The sequence below is a fragment of the Thalia democratica genome, chromosome 1, assembly GCF_965202585.1.
Source record: "Thalia democratica chromosome 1, ktThaDemo2.hap1.1, whole genome shotgun sequence".
Classification (NCBI taxonomy): Eukaryota; Metazoa; Chordata; class Thaliacea; order Salpida; family Salpidae; genus Thalia; species Thalia democratica.
In genome coordinates this window covers 71,081,069-71,099,098 of record NC_139165.1, presented here as the reverse complement: position 1 = coordinate 71,099,098, position 18,030 = coordinate 71,081,069, and the positions used below count along the sequence as shown (strand labels likewise).

Here is an 18,030-nt window from a genome sequence, read left to right as displayed (position 1 = left end):
AAAAATCTTAAACAATATGTCTTGCTTATTAGATATGACATTTTTGGTTAAGGTTTAATAAAAACATCAAAAATTATTATTTTGTGACGTAATAATTTGACTAACTTTTTTATTGTTTAGTCTAAATAAAACGATTAAGTTTCATAAAAAATTAATGGATTTATAATAGTTATTCAGTTTGGAAAAAAAAAATCTTAAACAGCTTGTCTTGCTTCGTAGATATGACAGTTTTGGTTTAGATTAAAAAAAAACATTAAAAAAATATTTATTTATTTATTTAAGATTTTTTGTCTAAAACAGTGTTTCTTAAACTTTTCTTTTAAATTGCCCGCTTTCAAAAAATTAGAAAGGCTATTGCCTCCTCTAACAAGGCTACTCAGAAAACTACCATCTAAAACACCTTAGATATTTCATTTTTATATTGCTCTCCATCTACAACTCAAGAATATCTAGTGTAAGTTTCAAAATTACTGATAAAACACCTAAGACCTTTTTTTTTGTATTGCTCTTCATCTACAACTCAAGTTTATCTAGTGTAAGTTTCAAAATTACTGATAAAAACACTTAAAACCTTTTTTTTTTTCGCTCTTTATCTGCAACTCAAGAATACCTAGTGTAAGTAACAAAACTTTCCCCTTTCGCCCCTTTACTAGTTATTACTCCAAACTTATTAAAAGTCACCAACTTAAGAAAACCCTGGTCTAAAATGAAAGAAAAATGTAAGAATCTTTAATTTTATACGAAACTTAGTTACTTTATTTAGAATAAACATGAAAAAGATTAGTTGAATTTTCAGTACAAAAAATAATGTGTCTAAAAGTCCTTGGTACTTTGACTTTTTAAATTCCAATAAAACATTTAGAATAATAATTTGCGTTTTTTTCGTCAATTTTAAGTCAAGGATCGGCACGCGCACGGCAGTTTGTACATGAAAAAGGACCTTGTTAACTAAAAAGTTCCTTGCAATTTTTTTTTATAAGTTATTACCAAAAGTTTTTTTTAAGAATATAAATAGGAATAAAAGTAAATACGTAACGAAGTAAAAATAAAGTTTGCAATAAAACTGTTTCCTATTTAAGCTTTTCATAACGACTTTCGTTTTTGTAGCAAGGTTATTTACTGATAGTTAAAAATTATTTCGAAGTGACAAACAAAACTTAAGTGATTAAAATAAGCCATTTTTAAGTTTTTACATTTTTGACATATATTATTTTCTTCTTTTTCTAACAACCGTATTCAAAAGCTTCGATTTAAGAAGTTTATTTAATACCAATGTTAGTGATCAATCATGCATTAAGCTTTACTAACAACAAAATATACAATACTTTATTTATGAGCATTAACTTCACTCAAATAGAGATTTTTAGAAATTTAAATACTTAAAAAACTATTTTGATGCCTAATTTTTTTAAAATTACCTTAGAAATATAAAATTTAATAAATTCAAAGTTATTAAAAACACTTTAAACGATAAAAAACATATATGTTTAGAAAATCTAATGTAAGTACACAAAAGATTAAGTTAAGTATTCATCGGATTAAAAAGAATTTTTTATAGTTAAGTAAACTAAAATATAGTATGAAATTTTTTTTTGTTTTTTAGACAAAGGACAAGTCTAAGGGTCAAAAATAGAGATTTAGTTGGTTTAATTTATAAGGTGCAACCTAAAAAGACAATAAAAAAACTGTTTTGTCCTAAATGCATCTTTTCATATAGATTTATACCAAAAATTTTTCATGTTTTAATAGTTACTATTTATTTAAAAACTCTTATCATGAAGTTTAATAGTTAAAATAAAGCTTTCTTACAGGGTTGCCACTTTACATAGAAACCTGAAGTTTGACAATTTAGGCAAAAAAATCCTGGAATTTAAAAAGTTTTCACATGTTCAAAAGTAAAATTTCGATTTGACTCCTAAAATCTATGGCATAAATAAAAATTTTTTGTCATCCTCAATTTTTTTTTATTAAAAAACATATTTAAAGTAGCTTTACATTATCTTTTCAATATTTTTTTACTATTTAACCATTGAAATCAATAGTTTCTTACCATAAACTTAACTTTAAACTAAAAATAAACCCTAAAATGTGTACTTTTAAAAACCTGAAAAAATTTGGAAAACCTGAAAAAAATTTAGAAAAAAAAGTGGCAACACTGACTTAGAGTAAGATAAACAAAAAAAGTTTAATTATAAAAAACAATTTTTTTCATTTTGACTACTAGTATCTGTTATATTTTGATACAACATTTAGTTTTATTGTAAAATAAATAAAAAAATCATAATATTTATTCTAAATTTGTTTGTATGATACATTTATTTAGTTTAATACAAAGTAAAGATGACAAATGAAAACATGTTGGAAAAAACTGGACTTCATTTTGATGATTTAAATAAGATACGCGTTTTAGAGCCTGAAATAGCTCAACAAACAACAAATCTAAAAGATGAATGTCAGGAGTTTATTTCAAGTAATATAATTTTTTTTTGAACTTTTTTTATTTTATCAATAAATTGCACTGCACATATTAACAACAATCTACATGGATTATACAACCTAGTTTTTACCTTATTAGCGCTAAGAAGGTAGATAAAGTCAGAATAGTTTATACATATATATGTAAAAGATGAGCCATAAGTTCTCAAACTATTTAAAATTTACTTCATCAGCTAATAACACAACTGAAATTTTATTGAATTGAAAATTGTATCAAAGAAAACAAAAAATAGTTTTAAACTACTTGTTTACTTTTAAGAGAGTAGTGTTATTTTTTTCCTTAAATAATCAACTATGCAAACACCTTTTTTGAGGAGTTATAGCTCACTCTTTTAAAAGACACTTTTTGAAGGATCAACCCTTAGTTAAACAACAACAAAAACTTTCTTTTAAGACAGACCAAATTGAAAAAATCTACTAGACTTACTGCAGTCAATTCTGAAGGCAAGAACTTTTTACTCAAAATCTACTTGAATTGCATTTTTACCAGTATTGAGTTTTTAATAGTGCTTCACCCTATCAGAAGATCACAAGCTTATCTTTGTAAAGTATCTTTATCTCTTTTAAAGCTTAAACCAAAAAAGTACTAATGTAGAGATATCATCAACGTGTTACATTAGAAGTCACCTTTGATTTTAACACCTTGATGAACAAAAATCAAAGGTGACTTCTAATGTAACAAGACTTTAACCAACATCAAGAGTGAAAATAATTTGTCAGCATTAAGTTCTTCTCATCATTAACTGCTGAACGTAAGCCACTTTGTAATTCTGATTGTTAAGATTTTTTGACAAAAAAAGCAATATCTTTGTTTTGCCAGTCTTCAGATCTCAAAGAAGAATCTTTGTTTTTCATATCTTTTTTGTAATAGGTGTGAAGTATTACTGTTTTCTTATTTTACAGAACAGTAATTTAGTATCCCCTTTTTAATATTCTTTTCATTGAGTTCATACTCACATTTTATCTTTAGCTATTTGCATTGCATATCTCTGCAGATTTTTCATCATCCTTATTAGACTCATTTAGTTATCTTCTTTTGTTTTTAGTTTTGTTTAGTTTGTATGCTTTGAATGTAAATTTTAAGACAAATGGCTAAAGATTGTTCTGCGTGAAACATATGTACCATTTAAGATTTGGCATTTCGAAATAAACTTACATATAAATATATATTTGTTTAAATTTTCTGTCATCAAAAAGTGAAAATATAAAAACCTTCCTAAAGAAATCGTAGGCGCCAGTACACAGCCAGTTAGAGCAAGTTTATTTTGTACAAAGTCACATTTGCACAATAACACGTTTGCTCAATGCTTCATTTTTGCACGGTTGGCTTTACTTTGTGTATTGTATTTAAGTTTATACTGCAAATTTGTCAACTAGTGCAAATGTCATATTTTGTGCAAAAATGTCACATTATTGTGCAAAAGTGACTTTTTCCAAAACTATCAACATTGACACAACTGATATTGATGCAAAATTGCTACAAATGATTTTTTTAAATCTTATCATAACCATTATATATCATTAATAAAACGAAAATTTGGCTAGTTTACCCACAAAGGGTAGCTTCAGTGTGTGTGCAGTGTGCACTTAAGCCCGTCTTTTAGATCTCATCTCAACAGTGTATGCCTGCCAGATGAATACTAATAAGGACAAAACTGGTCGTAGGTTGTCTTGAATGCTGTTGTTGAGTCTTGTGTTGAAATTTATTATTTATTAAAACTAGGTACTATACAACATTATGTACTTTTTGACCAATATTTTATGTTATTTTCTTTATAATAAGTTTACTGATGAACTTCCCTGTTCAATAAAGTAGAAAAAGAGTTAAAAGAAAAAGTGCATTATATATATACATAAACATTCACAATAAGCTTTTAATAAAAAGTAAGAACATCATAAAGTATTAAAAAAGCTTAATTTGTTTTTATTTTATCCAACTTTATAAAGAATTTAACTATAAGTTTTTTAACTGTTACTATTTTTAGTTCAAAATTTAGAAAATATATAATATCTAGAAATAAAGATTTCTGGAGCAGAAAAACATGTAAAAATTTAGGGCAATAACAGTGAATAACTAGAAATCACTAAAAATCTCTCTTCTATGTTTTTTGATATAATTACCTCAAACTTTCAGGAAATTTTCCTTGCAATATTTAGAAAGTTGTGTCCTAACAAAATAAAAAAAAGTTATAATAAAAATAAAAAAAGTAACTTTTTTATAACAAAAAATTAGTTTTTTTTTATTTTATTTAATCTTTTTTAATTTTTTTATAGATTTTAATTAGTTTAGTACAGACAGAATTTTTTTAAAATTGCAAAAAACATTTTCTGAAAGTTTGAGATAATTATCTCAAAAAACGTAGGAGAAAATAGATTTTTAGTAAAACAGTCTTTTTTAGCCTTTTTAGTTTGCACCTCTTATAAGGAACTTAATTTAGTCTCTGACTTTGACCCCTTATATCTCAAAAATTATTTTGAATTTTTTAAATGTGTAAAAAGCAACTTGTAGCTTACTTAAAACTAAACAAAATAAGATTAAATTGTGAAAAAAAGTGATTTACCCCCTCCACCGTATGCTTTTAAATCACTTTAGTTATTAAGTTTATATGGTAAAAAGTTATAGTTTAGTTTTAAGATAGTATTTTAAATAAAAATATATTTTCAGAAATATCTGAATTACAAGGTCTTGTTAAGAAGTTTACCAATACAACATCAGAATTAGCTAAAGATGTAGAAAAAGAAAAGATGAAAGTTAGTTACTTCTAGTTAAAATCAAAGATATTTTTCTAAATAGATCACATACAAGCATTAATTTATGTAGTTTATTGATGTTTCTCAAATAAAGGAATTAAAATTTATAATGATTTCGATTTAATAATTAGTTTGTAATTTTAATAAAACCAATCATTTAAAGAAAATGTATAAGATTGCTTTTTGTAGAAATGGCTGATTTCTTTGACTTAACAATGTGAAATAAAAAAATCTTTTGTAGTTGAAAACTTATTGTAATCTTTAAAAATCAATAGCAATGACAAAAATTTAGTTTTTTAACATATTCTTTAGTAGTTTTTTTGGTTATTTATAACTTTTTTTTAAATAATAGTTCTAGTTATCTACAGAGTCCAAAAATTTTGGATTCTTCTGAATTCAGATCCAAATCTGAGTCCAATTCCAATTATTTTAATAATTGAAATCCTAAAGATTTAAGCTGCTTGTAGTGTAAATACAATACAAGTTTATAAACAATAAATAATTATTATATTATTACTTATTTAGTAAATTAAGTTTGAATAATATTTCTAACGTGTTAATAAACAATATTTAAAAAAATAGTTTTCATTTAAAAATAATTTATTTTAAAAGCAAACAAAAAAACAAATGTCTAGCTAATAAAAAAATCAAGCTACATACTTAAGAACTTAGTTTAATAATTTTGATATCCATGCGAGCAACATTAACAATTAAGTTGTATTTTTGTTATGCAAAATAAATAAATTATCAATTTTAATGAATGCTTAAAGCAGAAAACAAATCACAATCAAAGTTAAAATATTTTACGTTTAAGTTAAGAGTAAGTTTTTATTCTGGCCTTAAACGAATTAGAACTTAAACTTTTGCAAGTGTTCATACTTATAAAACAAAGGGGAATTGAAAATAACACGATCTGTAATAAAATAAAACAAATTACCAACTATAGTAAATGCCTAAGAAAGAATAGTAATTACAATTATAATAGAAGTTTTAAAATTCTAATAATGATAACACATTTACCATTAAAAAAGTATATAAATAAACTTTAGCAACTGTTTAAAAATTTAAAACAAACTAAAATTGCAAAAGGTGTCTTTTTTATACTAAAAAAGAATATTCTTGTTTTTCAAGTGGTTGTGGAAAAATAAATTTTTTTACCGGTCTTTAGAAGAAATCAATTATGCTTTTCCTTGTACAAATTACCATTTCTGAAAACAATTTTTTAGACTACACAGAAGATGATAGTGCCGCAAATATTTCCTTGCAAAGCTGACAAGATCAGGGTAGTTTGTCTTGTTCAAGTTTCACCAGTTTAAGACGTTAACCTCTTAAGTTTCTGAATTTAAATTCTCTGTAGCAAAAAAGCCCTTTATTTCTGCTTTAATTTTTTCATCAATAGGATCCTGTTGCTCGTCTTCCTGTGTAGCTGTTTTTGATTCTATTTCAAACAAGGAATAGTAAGTTAAAAACTTCTTTGGATCAAAATTTACAAAGGCTTGTGGTTTTTGTTTCTCCAGTGGCAATATATGAGAATCACCTTTTTGATCAGCCTCCAAAGCAATATGTTTTTTAACATTAAGTTTTAGCTACTCTTTAACATTATTTTTAAGGTAAGAAGGGAAAGATGAAAGTTGATATTGTGGATCAACAGCTGTTTTAACTAATAGTAATTTGTTCTCATTCTTGTTTAAGTTGTGATTATTGGTATAGAATAAGGGTGGGCAATGACCTGCCAGCAATAGAACTGTCCGGCCCGCAAAGTTCAATATTCCTAAAATTTTATAAAACTTTTTATCATATTTTTACAAAACAAAACTGTAAGACTTTGACACAAAAACATGTTTAAAAATGGATTTTTTAATTCATGTCGACTAAAAAAACATTTTGTCCTAATATTTTGCGTTGTTTTAACTTAGTTGGAATATATTTTTGTCTAATTACCCAAAGCAAATTGTTTTTTTAAATCTTATATTTTACACATCAACCTTTGTCATTTACTATGTCATTCTATTTGTAGTAATTACATAAACATCTGACATGTCTCAATCTACATTTTAAGTTGTCACGTTTGAGAAATTTTTGAATTAGAAGGATTTAGAAAAGTGATTAACTGTATCTATAAAATTAGATTCCGGCCAATTTCAAAACTTTTAAATTAAGTTAGAATCCGACAAAATCGGGATCTTGATTTTAAATTAGTTTTCAATAAGATCTGGATAATATTCTCAAACTAGGATCCGGCCGGATTCGGATTTAAAAAGGCACTATCCGGATACTGGATCTAGTAAATCACTAATTCGAAATGCTCCACCTGCCAAAAACAAAAGTTTTCTGATCCGGCCCAATTAAAAACGTTGCCTACACCTAGTTTAGAACTTTCTTTCGCAAGCCTCTCCTATGTTTTTAGCTAAAGTTTTACAATCATTTGATAGTTCTTCTGAGTTTTCATTAGTTTAACAAACTTGTCAGTGATCTTGCATGCGATATTACGCTTGAGAGCAATGCATTGTTTTTACTACAATCCTTTGTTACAAAAAAAAGTATGAGCTGTAGAATAACGTGATTAACCAATTGCCATTCTTTAGCTGTAAAATTCGAATATTAATTGTTTTTATCATTGTTATTATTAATTGTCACATCGTACCAGACACCTGATTTTACATTTTCAGTCTCTAGCATAAGGTATGATCAGTTCCACCTTGTATCCACATCTTTTGGAAGGAAGGCATTTTTTTTTGTTTGTGCTTTTTAGTGTTTCTTGCATTGTCTAAAAAAACGTGAACATGAACCAAGGTAATATTCCAATTACTAAGCATATCCTAAATGTTGTTACAAATGCCTTGACCAGTGTGCTCACCCTCCTTTTCCTGGCAATACCAAACACAATGTTTGCACTCAAAATTTTCAACCAATGCACGGTTAAAGAAAAATATGATTTAAAGATAAAGCAATTAAAAGTCTTCAACTTATTGCTAAAGAGAATAATAAGACTTCAATTATTTTAAAATTTTGTTTTCATAACAATCATTAACTCCAAAAAATGGAACATCAAATAAAAAAAAAAAATATTTTAGATACATTAAGATTTTATTATTAACAGATTATTTTTTCTAAGAGCATTGTTTTTAAAATAAAATACTAAAATGTTTGAAGTTTTGATATATATGTCATAAATTAAAATTATTAAATAAATGTACGAAAAAATATTAACATAAAAGTATATGGCTAAAAGTATGCAAGCATCTCCTTTAATGTTACATATTTAAATTAGATTTTTTTTCTTTATATAAATAATTGACTATTATATATATAAAAAAACAACCTTATTATAACTAAGATTTTTATTTAAACTAACAGGCTCTCTAAAAAAGACACAATAACTAGGGGTAGGGAGTACTAGGGTGATGTTTGCTTTACTTATGAGTATATTGGATTCGGATGTGTTTTTGCTTAGTTAAAAAGAATCTAAAAAAAAATTATAAGTTTGCAAAAAATTGAAAGTTGCTACCCAAAAAACTGATTACAACAATTATCATAATTTTTAATAACGGAAAGTGATTGTAAATGTATTTTATATGTATATCAACACAATTGAAATGAAATTACACCAGTAATATCTTTCTACCTAGCTGACTCAACACATTTTATATTCTAGATCAAGAAACTAAAAATAAAACAGCAGAAGAACTTGTGTTTTATATTAGAAAAAAAAATACAACTTTACAGACAAAATTTGCATATTTAGTGTAATAATGACGTCATAATACAACAAAAGCAGTTGAATTGTCTTTAATTTATGCCTATAATTATAAGCTTTCATTTAAGATAAAAATTTATAAGACTAGGACATGTATAAGTAATTTTATTACTGTTACAATATGAGCAAAAAAATGTGCTGTAATCCCTACCCCTACAATAATATTATTTTAAAAAAAGTATTACTAAAATAGTAAAATAAGATATACAAGTCTAACAATCCTTGTCACAAGTCATTTATGAATAAGTTGATTAAATAATCAATAACTTCTAAATGGAGACTGAAGCCATGTTGACCAAATAAAAGATACTGAAAATATTTACATGGTTTCTGTAAACTAGACCTCCCTACTAAAAACTGCATAAATTTATCCATAAAATGTATGTCATTAGTTTTCAAGACAACCTAAATAAATATGTTTCAAAAAATAATCCTGGTAAGGCATGACCTATGCAGATAAGATTTCACTAAACATAGGGGACCTGAGGAAAACCTTACTGAAATAGAATTAATTAAATTACAACAAGTGTATTTATTTTTATTTTCTGGTAAGAGAAAAGCTAAAACTTTATTTGAACCAAAATAGGTTCACCAGCAAACTTATAATGAATAAGTAATAGCGATTATCTAAAATGCTGAGAATAAAGGCCTTAACTATGTAATTAATTTTATTTGAGATTCAAAATAACTTATCATAGTTTTTTTTATTGTAAGCAAAACTCTAAATCAAAATTAAGAAGGCTTTTATAATTGTGAAGAAGAACTGTTTTATCAACTTAAGCGTGAAATCATTAATTATTTTTACATTTCATTTAATTTTTGACAAACAATTGAGTAAAATAAAAAAAGTTTAAAGTGGTCTACCAAATCCAAAATTTCGGAATTGGCTGGATCCAAATCCGATTCTTACTTTGAAATTAGGATTTGGCCAAATCCGAGTCTTATTTTGAAATTAAGGATTCCTTCAAATCCGAATCTTGGATTTGGTAGATCACTAAACAATTAATTCATTACAGTGCTTATTCTTTTATCTAGACATTTTGGGCAAGATTTCTCTGTAAACATGTCCGGATAAGTTCAACGAATCATTTATTTCATAAAATAATATAACTTCTGTATATTATGGATGCTTAATAAATAATAAAATCTCAGGTCCTTTTTTTTTGCTTCAAACTATTATTCATCTTTTCAAAATGCGTACAAAGTCAACCTGCTCCATTATAAAAGATTTAGGCACATTCTTTATTACCGTTTTACAAACTTCTAGTTTATTTTCAATGGTCAGTGCTACTCGTTTTCTCTTTTTTTTGATGTCCTGTTAGTTTCTAAAATCTGATATGTTGAGTGTGTCAAACTTATACAACTTAAAAATAAAAAGAAAATCTCATACACCTCATCTTAAATAGAAAGTGTTTGAACTGACATCTTAGTAAATTGGATTAAAAATCAAACATAAAAGAACTGTTATATATTCATTTTATATTATTATAATTTAATTTAGAATTTATTCAACTAAAGAAAAAAATTGAAAATTTAAATAAAAACTTTAAGTCATATTTTAAATAACATCAAAAAAAAACTGATTTACTTTACAGAAAAATGTTTTTGATAACTAAACTAGTTTTAAACAAAGTTTGAATGTAAGCTTTAGTGATAATAATAAGATATAATATTGAAATAGTTTGCAAAATTTAAAAGTTCAATAATATTTTCTTTCAGCAAGAAAACTTAAATATTTGTATCACACTAAAATGTTTGTATTTAATTTTGAAATTTTTTGAATATTCTTCTTGACTGTAACTGTCCGGATAAGTGAGCGTCCGTATAAGTGAATTCTGGAAAAGTGAATAAGCCATGTACTAACTTTTCCAAGTTCTTAACCAAAGCTTTCTTTCTTCATAATTAATATTTACTAATCAAAGATTAGTAAAAACATTAGTAAAAAACATTAGTAAAAAATTTAGGAACATTGTTTGTATAAACTTTATTATAGAAACCACTATGTTCTAAGTCAGGGTACGCAAACTGCCGCCCGTGGGCCGCATTTAATTTATTTTTCAACTAGTTTAATATTTTAATAATCTCAAAAATAAAAATTAAGTTTTAGTGTTATCTTTAAAAGATAATCTATCGCCCAATTTTTTTTGTTCAAAAATTTTTCTAAAGTATGTTTTTTAAAGCACTTAAAAAAATTCCTTTTTTGACCTGCCGGCCCCTGTTCTAAGTAGTGGTTTACCAGATCCAAAAAATGAGGATCTGGCTGCATTACAATCTGTTTTTAAAATTTGTATCAGGGAGGATCTCTTTTTCAAATCGTTATCTGGTCACATCCAGTTTATTTACTATGTTACCTAAAACATACTTCAATCAAAGTTTTTAAAAGTACTGATAATGTGAACTTGTTTATGCTTGATAGTCTAATTTGGTCTTTCAGGGAATGCTGTGTTATAATTTTAGAGTGATTGTTTCTTTAAATAACAACATTTGTTCCAAAAAAAAGTCTACTGCTTGTTTTAGATATTTTGATTTAAATCTATTTTTGAATAAAAAAGGGCAAAACTAGTGATCTACAGGATCCACAAAATTATGATCTGTACCTGTTTTTAAAAATTAGATTATGTGTAACCAGGTCAGGACCAGGCCAAACTACAGTGGGCTGAAAAGGGGTTTAAGCGGCCCTTGACTACAATAAAATAATTTTTCTGAATAGAAAATCAAACTAATTCTTAAACATAGTTAAATGAACTTGATTTCTTTGTTTTAAAATTGGTTTTAATAATTTTCTACTTAAAGTATTTAAGAAGTTTTGTAAGTTTAAATCTAACCAGTTTTTGTCTTCAACAGTGTAAAACTACTCAAAATTCTTCATACTTTTTGTCAAAAATTTGCTTGCAGAAAGTTACAAAAAATACCTGATTAAACTGTTTATAAAAAAATTTAACCCTTTTTCTTAAAATGATGTGTATCGAAAAGTAAGATAAGTTTTTTGAAAACTTGAGTTTTTAATATTTTTTATTTTAAAAATTGATGTTGTTTTTCAAAAAAAAAGACACCAAAATATTTCTTGTAAAAACCTAAAAGATATTTATATGCCAATTGATATTTTTTTTATAAACTTCCTTAAGAACACTTACCATGTGTGCTAAAAGATAAAAAAACAATATTTCTATGATTGATATTTGAGATATTTAATCCTTTAAAATACCCTGTGTTACCTAAAAACACCAATGAATTTTCGGAAGGTTAGCAGTTTTTAAATAAGAAATAGTATACTTTTGAATTAAAATATTCAAAAAATTTTAACTGTTTTTAATTAACACTAAATCAAAGAAAAGAAAATATGTAAATATTTTATATAATTTATATTTAGTTTATATAAGAGCTTTTAAAGTATTTTTTAGCAGTTGCTGTAGGCCTTAATTTTGACATAAATTTTAGGACTTTTCAAGTTATTTTTATTGTACAAAACAGCAAAATTTGCTACATCTAAGCTTTTATAATTCTAAAAATACTTTAAGCAGAATAGAACCAAACCTAGTTTTTAAATGAAGAAGTCCAGCTCTAAACAAATAAATTAAACTCTTGGTTTAACTTTTTAGTCAATAAAATGGTCAATGGCCACTTGTCACCCCATTGTGGAGATCAGGACTTTCTTGAATAAAAAAAATGATTTGTACTATTCAAAAGTTTTAGAGTGTGTAGCATAATTTCAAAATAAGTATTTTAATTATTATTTACAACTGCACCAAGTTCATAAATGTTGATTGCAAATATGCTACTTTTTATTAAGTAGCACAATAGAAAAATGTCTTGTTATAAAATAAGATACTTTTATTGGGTAGCTGTCAAATTTGCATGAGCTTACAAAATTTCAGGAGTGCACAAAATTGCACAAAGACACTTTTGCATGTAGGGGATAAAATTGCACGAGTTAAATTAATTAGAAAAAATAATAATAATTCTATTTATCTTTGTTTTTTTTACTATCACTGTTACCCTTAACCCTTACCCTCTCGGTTGGTAAGTTATTTTTTTATAATATTTTTTAAAATTTTTATTTAATTTTTTTTTATTACTATCACTGTTACCCCTAACCCTTACCCTTGGTTGGTAGCTTTTTTTTAATTATTTATTTTCAACTAATGTTTATTTATTTTTATTTATTGTCACTGTTACCCTTAACCCTTACACTCGGTCAGTAGTTTTTTTTAATTTTTATTAGTTTATTTTTTAGTTTATTTTTTGTTTTTATCTATATTTTTTTGTATTATTTTATTCTTGTGCAAATATGTAATTTGTGCAAATTTTGATTCGTGCAATTTAGACCCGTTTTTATTTTTATAAGCTTAAGTTAGTAGTCTTTTATTTTTTTAGAAAAAAAATTGATAATATAAAAGCTTTTTTTCAATAATTCACTTTAAACTCATTGAAATATCTTGAAAAGTAATATAAATGTTATTATTAAAATTTACTTACCAATAAACCTTTAATCAATGATCGGCAATTTGCAGCCTGCGGATCAAAATTTAAATTTGTTTTCAATTTGATAAAATTAATATAAATATGTTTTCAAAAAAACATTTTAAAATTTTAGTGTCATCTTTAAAAGATAATCTATCGCCTAATTTTTTCTAGTTAGTAAAAAATGTTTTTTAAGCATATTAAAGCCGTTCCTTTTTGACCTGCCGACCCCTGCCCTTTAATAAATGTATCTTTATCTCTTTTATTTTAAAAAATGTTTACAAATCGCCCTTATTTTTTTTTTAGCTAAAAATTGTTTTTTTTTTAAGTATATATTTCCTTTTACATTAAATAAGTTTTTATTTATATTTTTATACTTTCTTTTTTGGTTGATACTGCAATGACAAATGTTTAAGGATATTAGATAAACCCAATAAAACAGCTTTGGTTTTAAAAACTGGACGTTTAATTGCTTACAATTTATATGTTTTAATTTATTGTTATTGACTTGACCATATTGAAACAAACAAAATGCTAGGCCATCGGTTCAAGAAATTTGCTCAAGTCGATTGCAAAGGAACGGGAAACTCAAAAACAGCAACTACTAACTCTAATCGCAGAAAGGAAAACTGAACTTGAAAGGTAAATGCATTGGTGTGTAATAAAATAAGATATACAATTTTTGTTTATTATTAATTAAAGTATTTTTTATACCACTAAAACTAAAATTAATTCAATTTTCCATCAAAGATTCAACAAAACTCAAGTACTATGAGCCATTATACTGCAAGAATTTTTTTGCGATTGTTTTTAGTATTTTATACAATTATTTTTGATATGTATAAGGATCATATCTAATGATGTTAGTAGATTTGGGTTCTGTCAATTTATGTTTATTATAGATACAAAGTTCTACACATAGAAGGTTCTTAAATCAAAGTACTGTATTACAATTTGATGTATTTTGTAGTTTTACTATATTTTAATAGTATGTTTAGTTAGCTCTTCAATATATTGTTAAAACAAAATTCTTATATTTTTTAGTTATATATTTTGTACTGTTTACCACCGAAATATTATTCCATATAAACTTATTACTGTGCAATTGGTAGTTTTAATGCTTTTAATAAGATTCTTTTATTAAAAATTTTTATACTAAAAGCTTTGCATTTTATAAATTTTGCATTATTGTATGTATTATTAGTTTTATATTTTTAATTAGTTTGTTGTACATTTTAAATCGTAAATTAAAAAGTTGTTTACACCTAATAAATACTTTTAAGTTCACAGCTCTTTTGTTTAACATAAAAAAGCAAAGTTTTTTATATTTCTATAATAGTTTTGGTAAAACAATATTAGTAGAATTATAGTTGTTCTGCTTAAAATTGATAAACTTTTCTGTTTTTCAAAATGTTTCAAGTTTTATACTACCTTTAGTAGTTTAGGTAGAACTAAATTAGTAAAAGTTCTAAGATTTTTTCTATCCTACTTAGTAATTGTAATTTAAGTAGTATTGTTTTTTAATACACAAACAAAAAAAATTGATAAAATTTTAAGTTACTTTGCTCATTGACAACAGGTTGAGAATGGAACACGCTTCTTTGCAGAAGCAAGAACAGGAACAAAATGAATTCATCAACCAGTTTTCATCTTCTTAATCTCTTCTCAGTAGTCAAATGGTATTTTTTCGACTTCTGAAATACCAGCTTTTTTTGAAATACTGTGTTGATTGATTTTTGATAACTTATGGTAATGGTTTCAATATATGCCAATAATTATTAGTTTATTACTGCGTATTAGAGTTTAAATTGTAAAATATTAAAGTTTCATTACTAATACGTTCCATTGTCCATTTTTATACTATTTTTCATATGATTGTTAAGTTGTATATAAATGTTTTATTTTTGAAGTAATTCTTTTAAGGTTTAATAGTTTATGTAGATCAGTTTAAGTAATTAAAACTAAATAATTATCTGTAATAAACTATTTTCAGAATTACAATCTTAATGCTTGTTTATCAAACAAAGTAGTCAAGACATTTTAATTATTTAAATTAACAACAATGTTTTTTAGGATTTTATATTTGCATAGTTTTCTAATTAGTTTTACATATTTCTATCAACTTCATAAACTATTTAATTTTTTTTTATACTAAGAAAACTATAGTTTGAACTAATTATTAGTTTCTTATGTAGTTAAGCTTTAGTTTTTTTTATTAAAATAACCTATGAAAATGAATACATGACTTTTTCTTGTCAATGTAAATGTATTTTTGTTTAAGGCGTATGAAGAAAAAATATTTTTAGTTTTAGTGTTAAAAAGCTTTATACGAGCTTGATTTTATTATTATTCGGTTGAATTTTTAAAGAATAACTTTTTGATGTTTGAATATTTGTGCACATTTTATTATTTAAGTAATTCATTTTTGGAAGACTTTCCAGCTTTTAAAAATTCCTTTAAACATGGACTAGCATATAAAAAATAAAAGTTATAGTGTTTTTCGTGATATGTTGTGTTAAAATTTACAACTGAGGGGTAAATTTTCCGTCATTTTTAGTTGTTTTATAAAAATTGACGGTTTCAAGGTTTAAGTTTCTTCAAATTATCTAAAATTTTGCGTCTTGTGTTTTTTTTTGGGTATTTCCGAAACATAAAATTTTATCCAGCCAGAAAATCAAAAGTAGCTGTAAAAATAAGCACCCTAATGTCTACATATGTAGAGTCTACTACTTGTAAAAAAGTGAAAGTAATTAAGTTATGAGAACTTATAAATACATATGTTCTTTAGATACCAGATATAACGTAATTTAATCATTATATTACTTTTTTTCTGAAACTTAGTACTGTCAACATATAAGGATAGTATTGACTCTTCTCTGAAATTTAAACTACGAAGTAAAAGTTAATTTTATGAAACAACTGATTTTTTTTTTCAAATGTAGTCAGGTTATAGAAATATTATAGGCAAACGTATAAAGAAAGATTTTTTTCATCGTAATAAGAAAAAAATTAACGTTTACTAAAATTGTATCTTATACGATCAAAATGCTATAAATCGTGTTAAAACGTTTAGCGTTGAACTATAAACTAAAAATCTTGTAACCAAATATGATTCTGAAAATAATAAAACAATTCTCGAAAAATAAGAAAATCCTTTTATAAATAAAAGCGAGTTAGTTAAGAACTGGCTTAAGATAAACTTGGTTTAAAAATGTAGATTATGCCCTTTAGTGAAACTGTCTTTTTTATTATATAAATTTTTTATATATGTATTACTTATTATATGCGGAACCTACTCTACTCACTAAATTTGATTCCTTATGTCTTAAGTTTAAAATAAATTTAAAGCTATAATCCTTAATGATAGCTGAGATAAAATCTATAAAATACAGCCAACTTTTAGAAGTCAAAAAAGACGTTCTTTTGGTAATCCACAGGGTTGCCACACACTCAGAAACTCAGAAAATTTTGCTTTTATTTTTAAACACGGGGCAATTTTAAATTATTTTTTTTTCCAAAAATCTCAGAGAAAATATTCTTAGATCTAGAAAGAGATTTAGTTAATCCAGTTTCAATATTTTGTTCAAAAAAAATCTTTTTTCATATTTAAGTGCTTGTTTAAAAGTTTTTCAGATTTGCGGCTAGTTCTTCAATATTCTTAGAACTGACATTAAAACTCAGGAAAAATTCTGGTCACTTTTTCACTCAAAAAGTGGCAACACTGAATCTAAAAACAAGTGTGTAACTTTTTGTGATTAATAGTTCCTGTATTAGTATTTAGCTGTAGTTCTATAATGGTTGTATTGTTCTACAATTAATGTATTACAAATAGCGATCCACTGTACAAAACTTTTTTCCTAAGATCCAAACTCGATTAAATTAAAAAAAAAATAGAGTTTTTTTTTGTTAAGACAAACCATCTTTTTTTCAAAACAATCACACCAAGTCTATAGCAAAAGTTTTCTGATAAAGACCCAGATAAACTATCAAGCATTTGATGACTATTGTAGGTTTAAAAGTATTTTTTAAGTCTTTACGTTGCTAACATAAACAACAGAGATTAATGGTCATCCTAAAGTAAGTTAGTAACTTATTGGAATATGTATCCTTATTATTAATTTAATATGTATGCTAATTGAATGATAGTATCTTTTTTTCATACCACATTAACTTTTGAGTATAGTTCAAAATTTTATCGGTTTTTTAACTAGTTAACCTTGTTTGTTGTACTATAATTGTTTTGATCTACTTTACCAGACGGTGAGCCAGGTATAGAATCGCTTTTTTGAAAAGCGACCTAGACTTAAACAGGCTTGGCTGCTTTACATTTATAAATGGTGCTAAAAAAATTTTACTTGTGTAAGATAAAATTTAATACATATAAGTTTTAAGTTAGCACCGTATTATACCCTCAATTTTATATATACCATATTTGCAAACTTTTTGGTAGTTTTTGTGTAGTAAAAATAATTTTTATTGTTGAAAAATAAGTACCGCCCAAATTTAAAACAGAACGTCTGTTATACAAAATTAATTTAATTAAAAACAAAAAAAAAACAAAGATT

General features: G+C 25.2%; 1 protein-coding gene across 1 annotated transcript; it reads left to right on the top strand.

Annotated features, from left to right (window-relative positions):
• The first annotated feature begins 2,328 nt into the window (after positions 1 to 2,328).
• On the top strand, positions 2,329 to 15,579 carry LOC145846112 (intraflagellar transport protein 20 homolog). The gene is made up of 4 exons (XM_082953030.1): positions 2,329 to 2,470; positions 5,162 to 5,247; positions 14,004 to 14,107; positions 15,045 to 15,579. The coding sequence occupies exons 1-4, from the start codon at positions 2,341 to 2,343 to the stop codon at positions 15,121 to 15,123; spliced, it is 399 nt and encodes a 132-aa protein (XP_082809156.1). The 5' UTR covers positions 2,329 to 2,340; the 3' UTR covers positions 15,124 to 15,579.
• The last annotated feature ends 2,451 nt before the right edge of the window (positions 15,580 to 18,030 follow it).

Excerpts from the sequence above, each read along its gene's own strand:
- LOC145846112 (XM_082953030.1), top strand. The coding sequence starts at position 2,341 with ATGACAAATGAAAACATGTTGGAAAAAACTGGACTTCATTTTGATGAT. Across the intron at positions 2,471-5,161 it reads ATGTCAGGAGTTTATTTCAA|AAATATCTGAATTACAAGGT; the intron begins GTAATATAATTT and ends ATATATTTTCAG. Across the intron at positions 5,248-14,003 it reads TAGAAAAAGAAAAGATGAAA|GCCATCGGTTCAAGAAATTT; the intron begins GTTAGTTACTTC and ends ACAAAATGCTAG.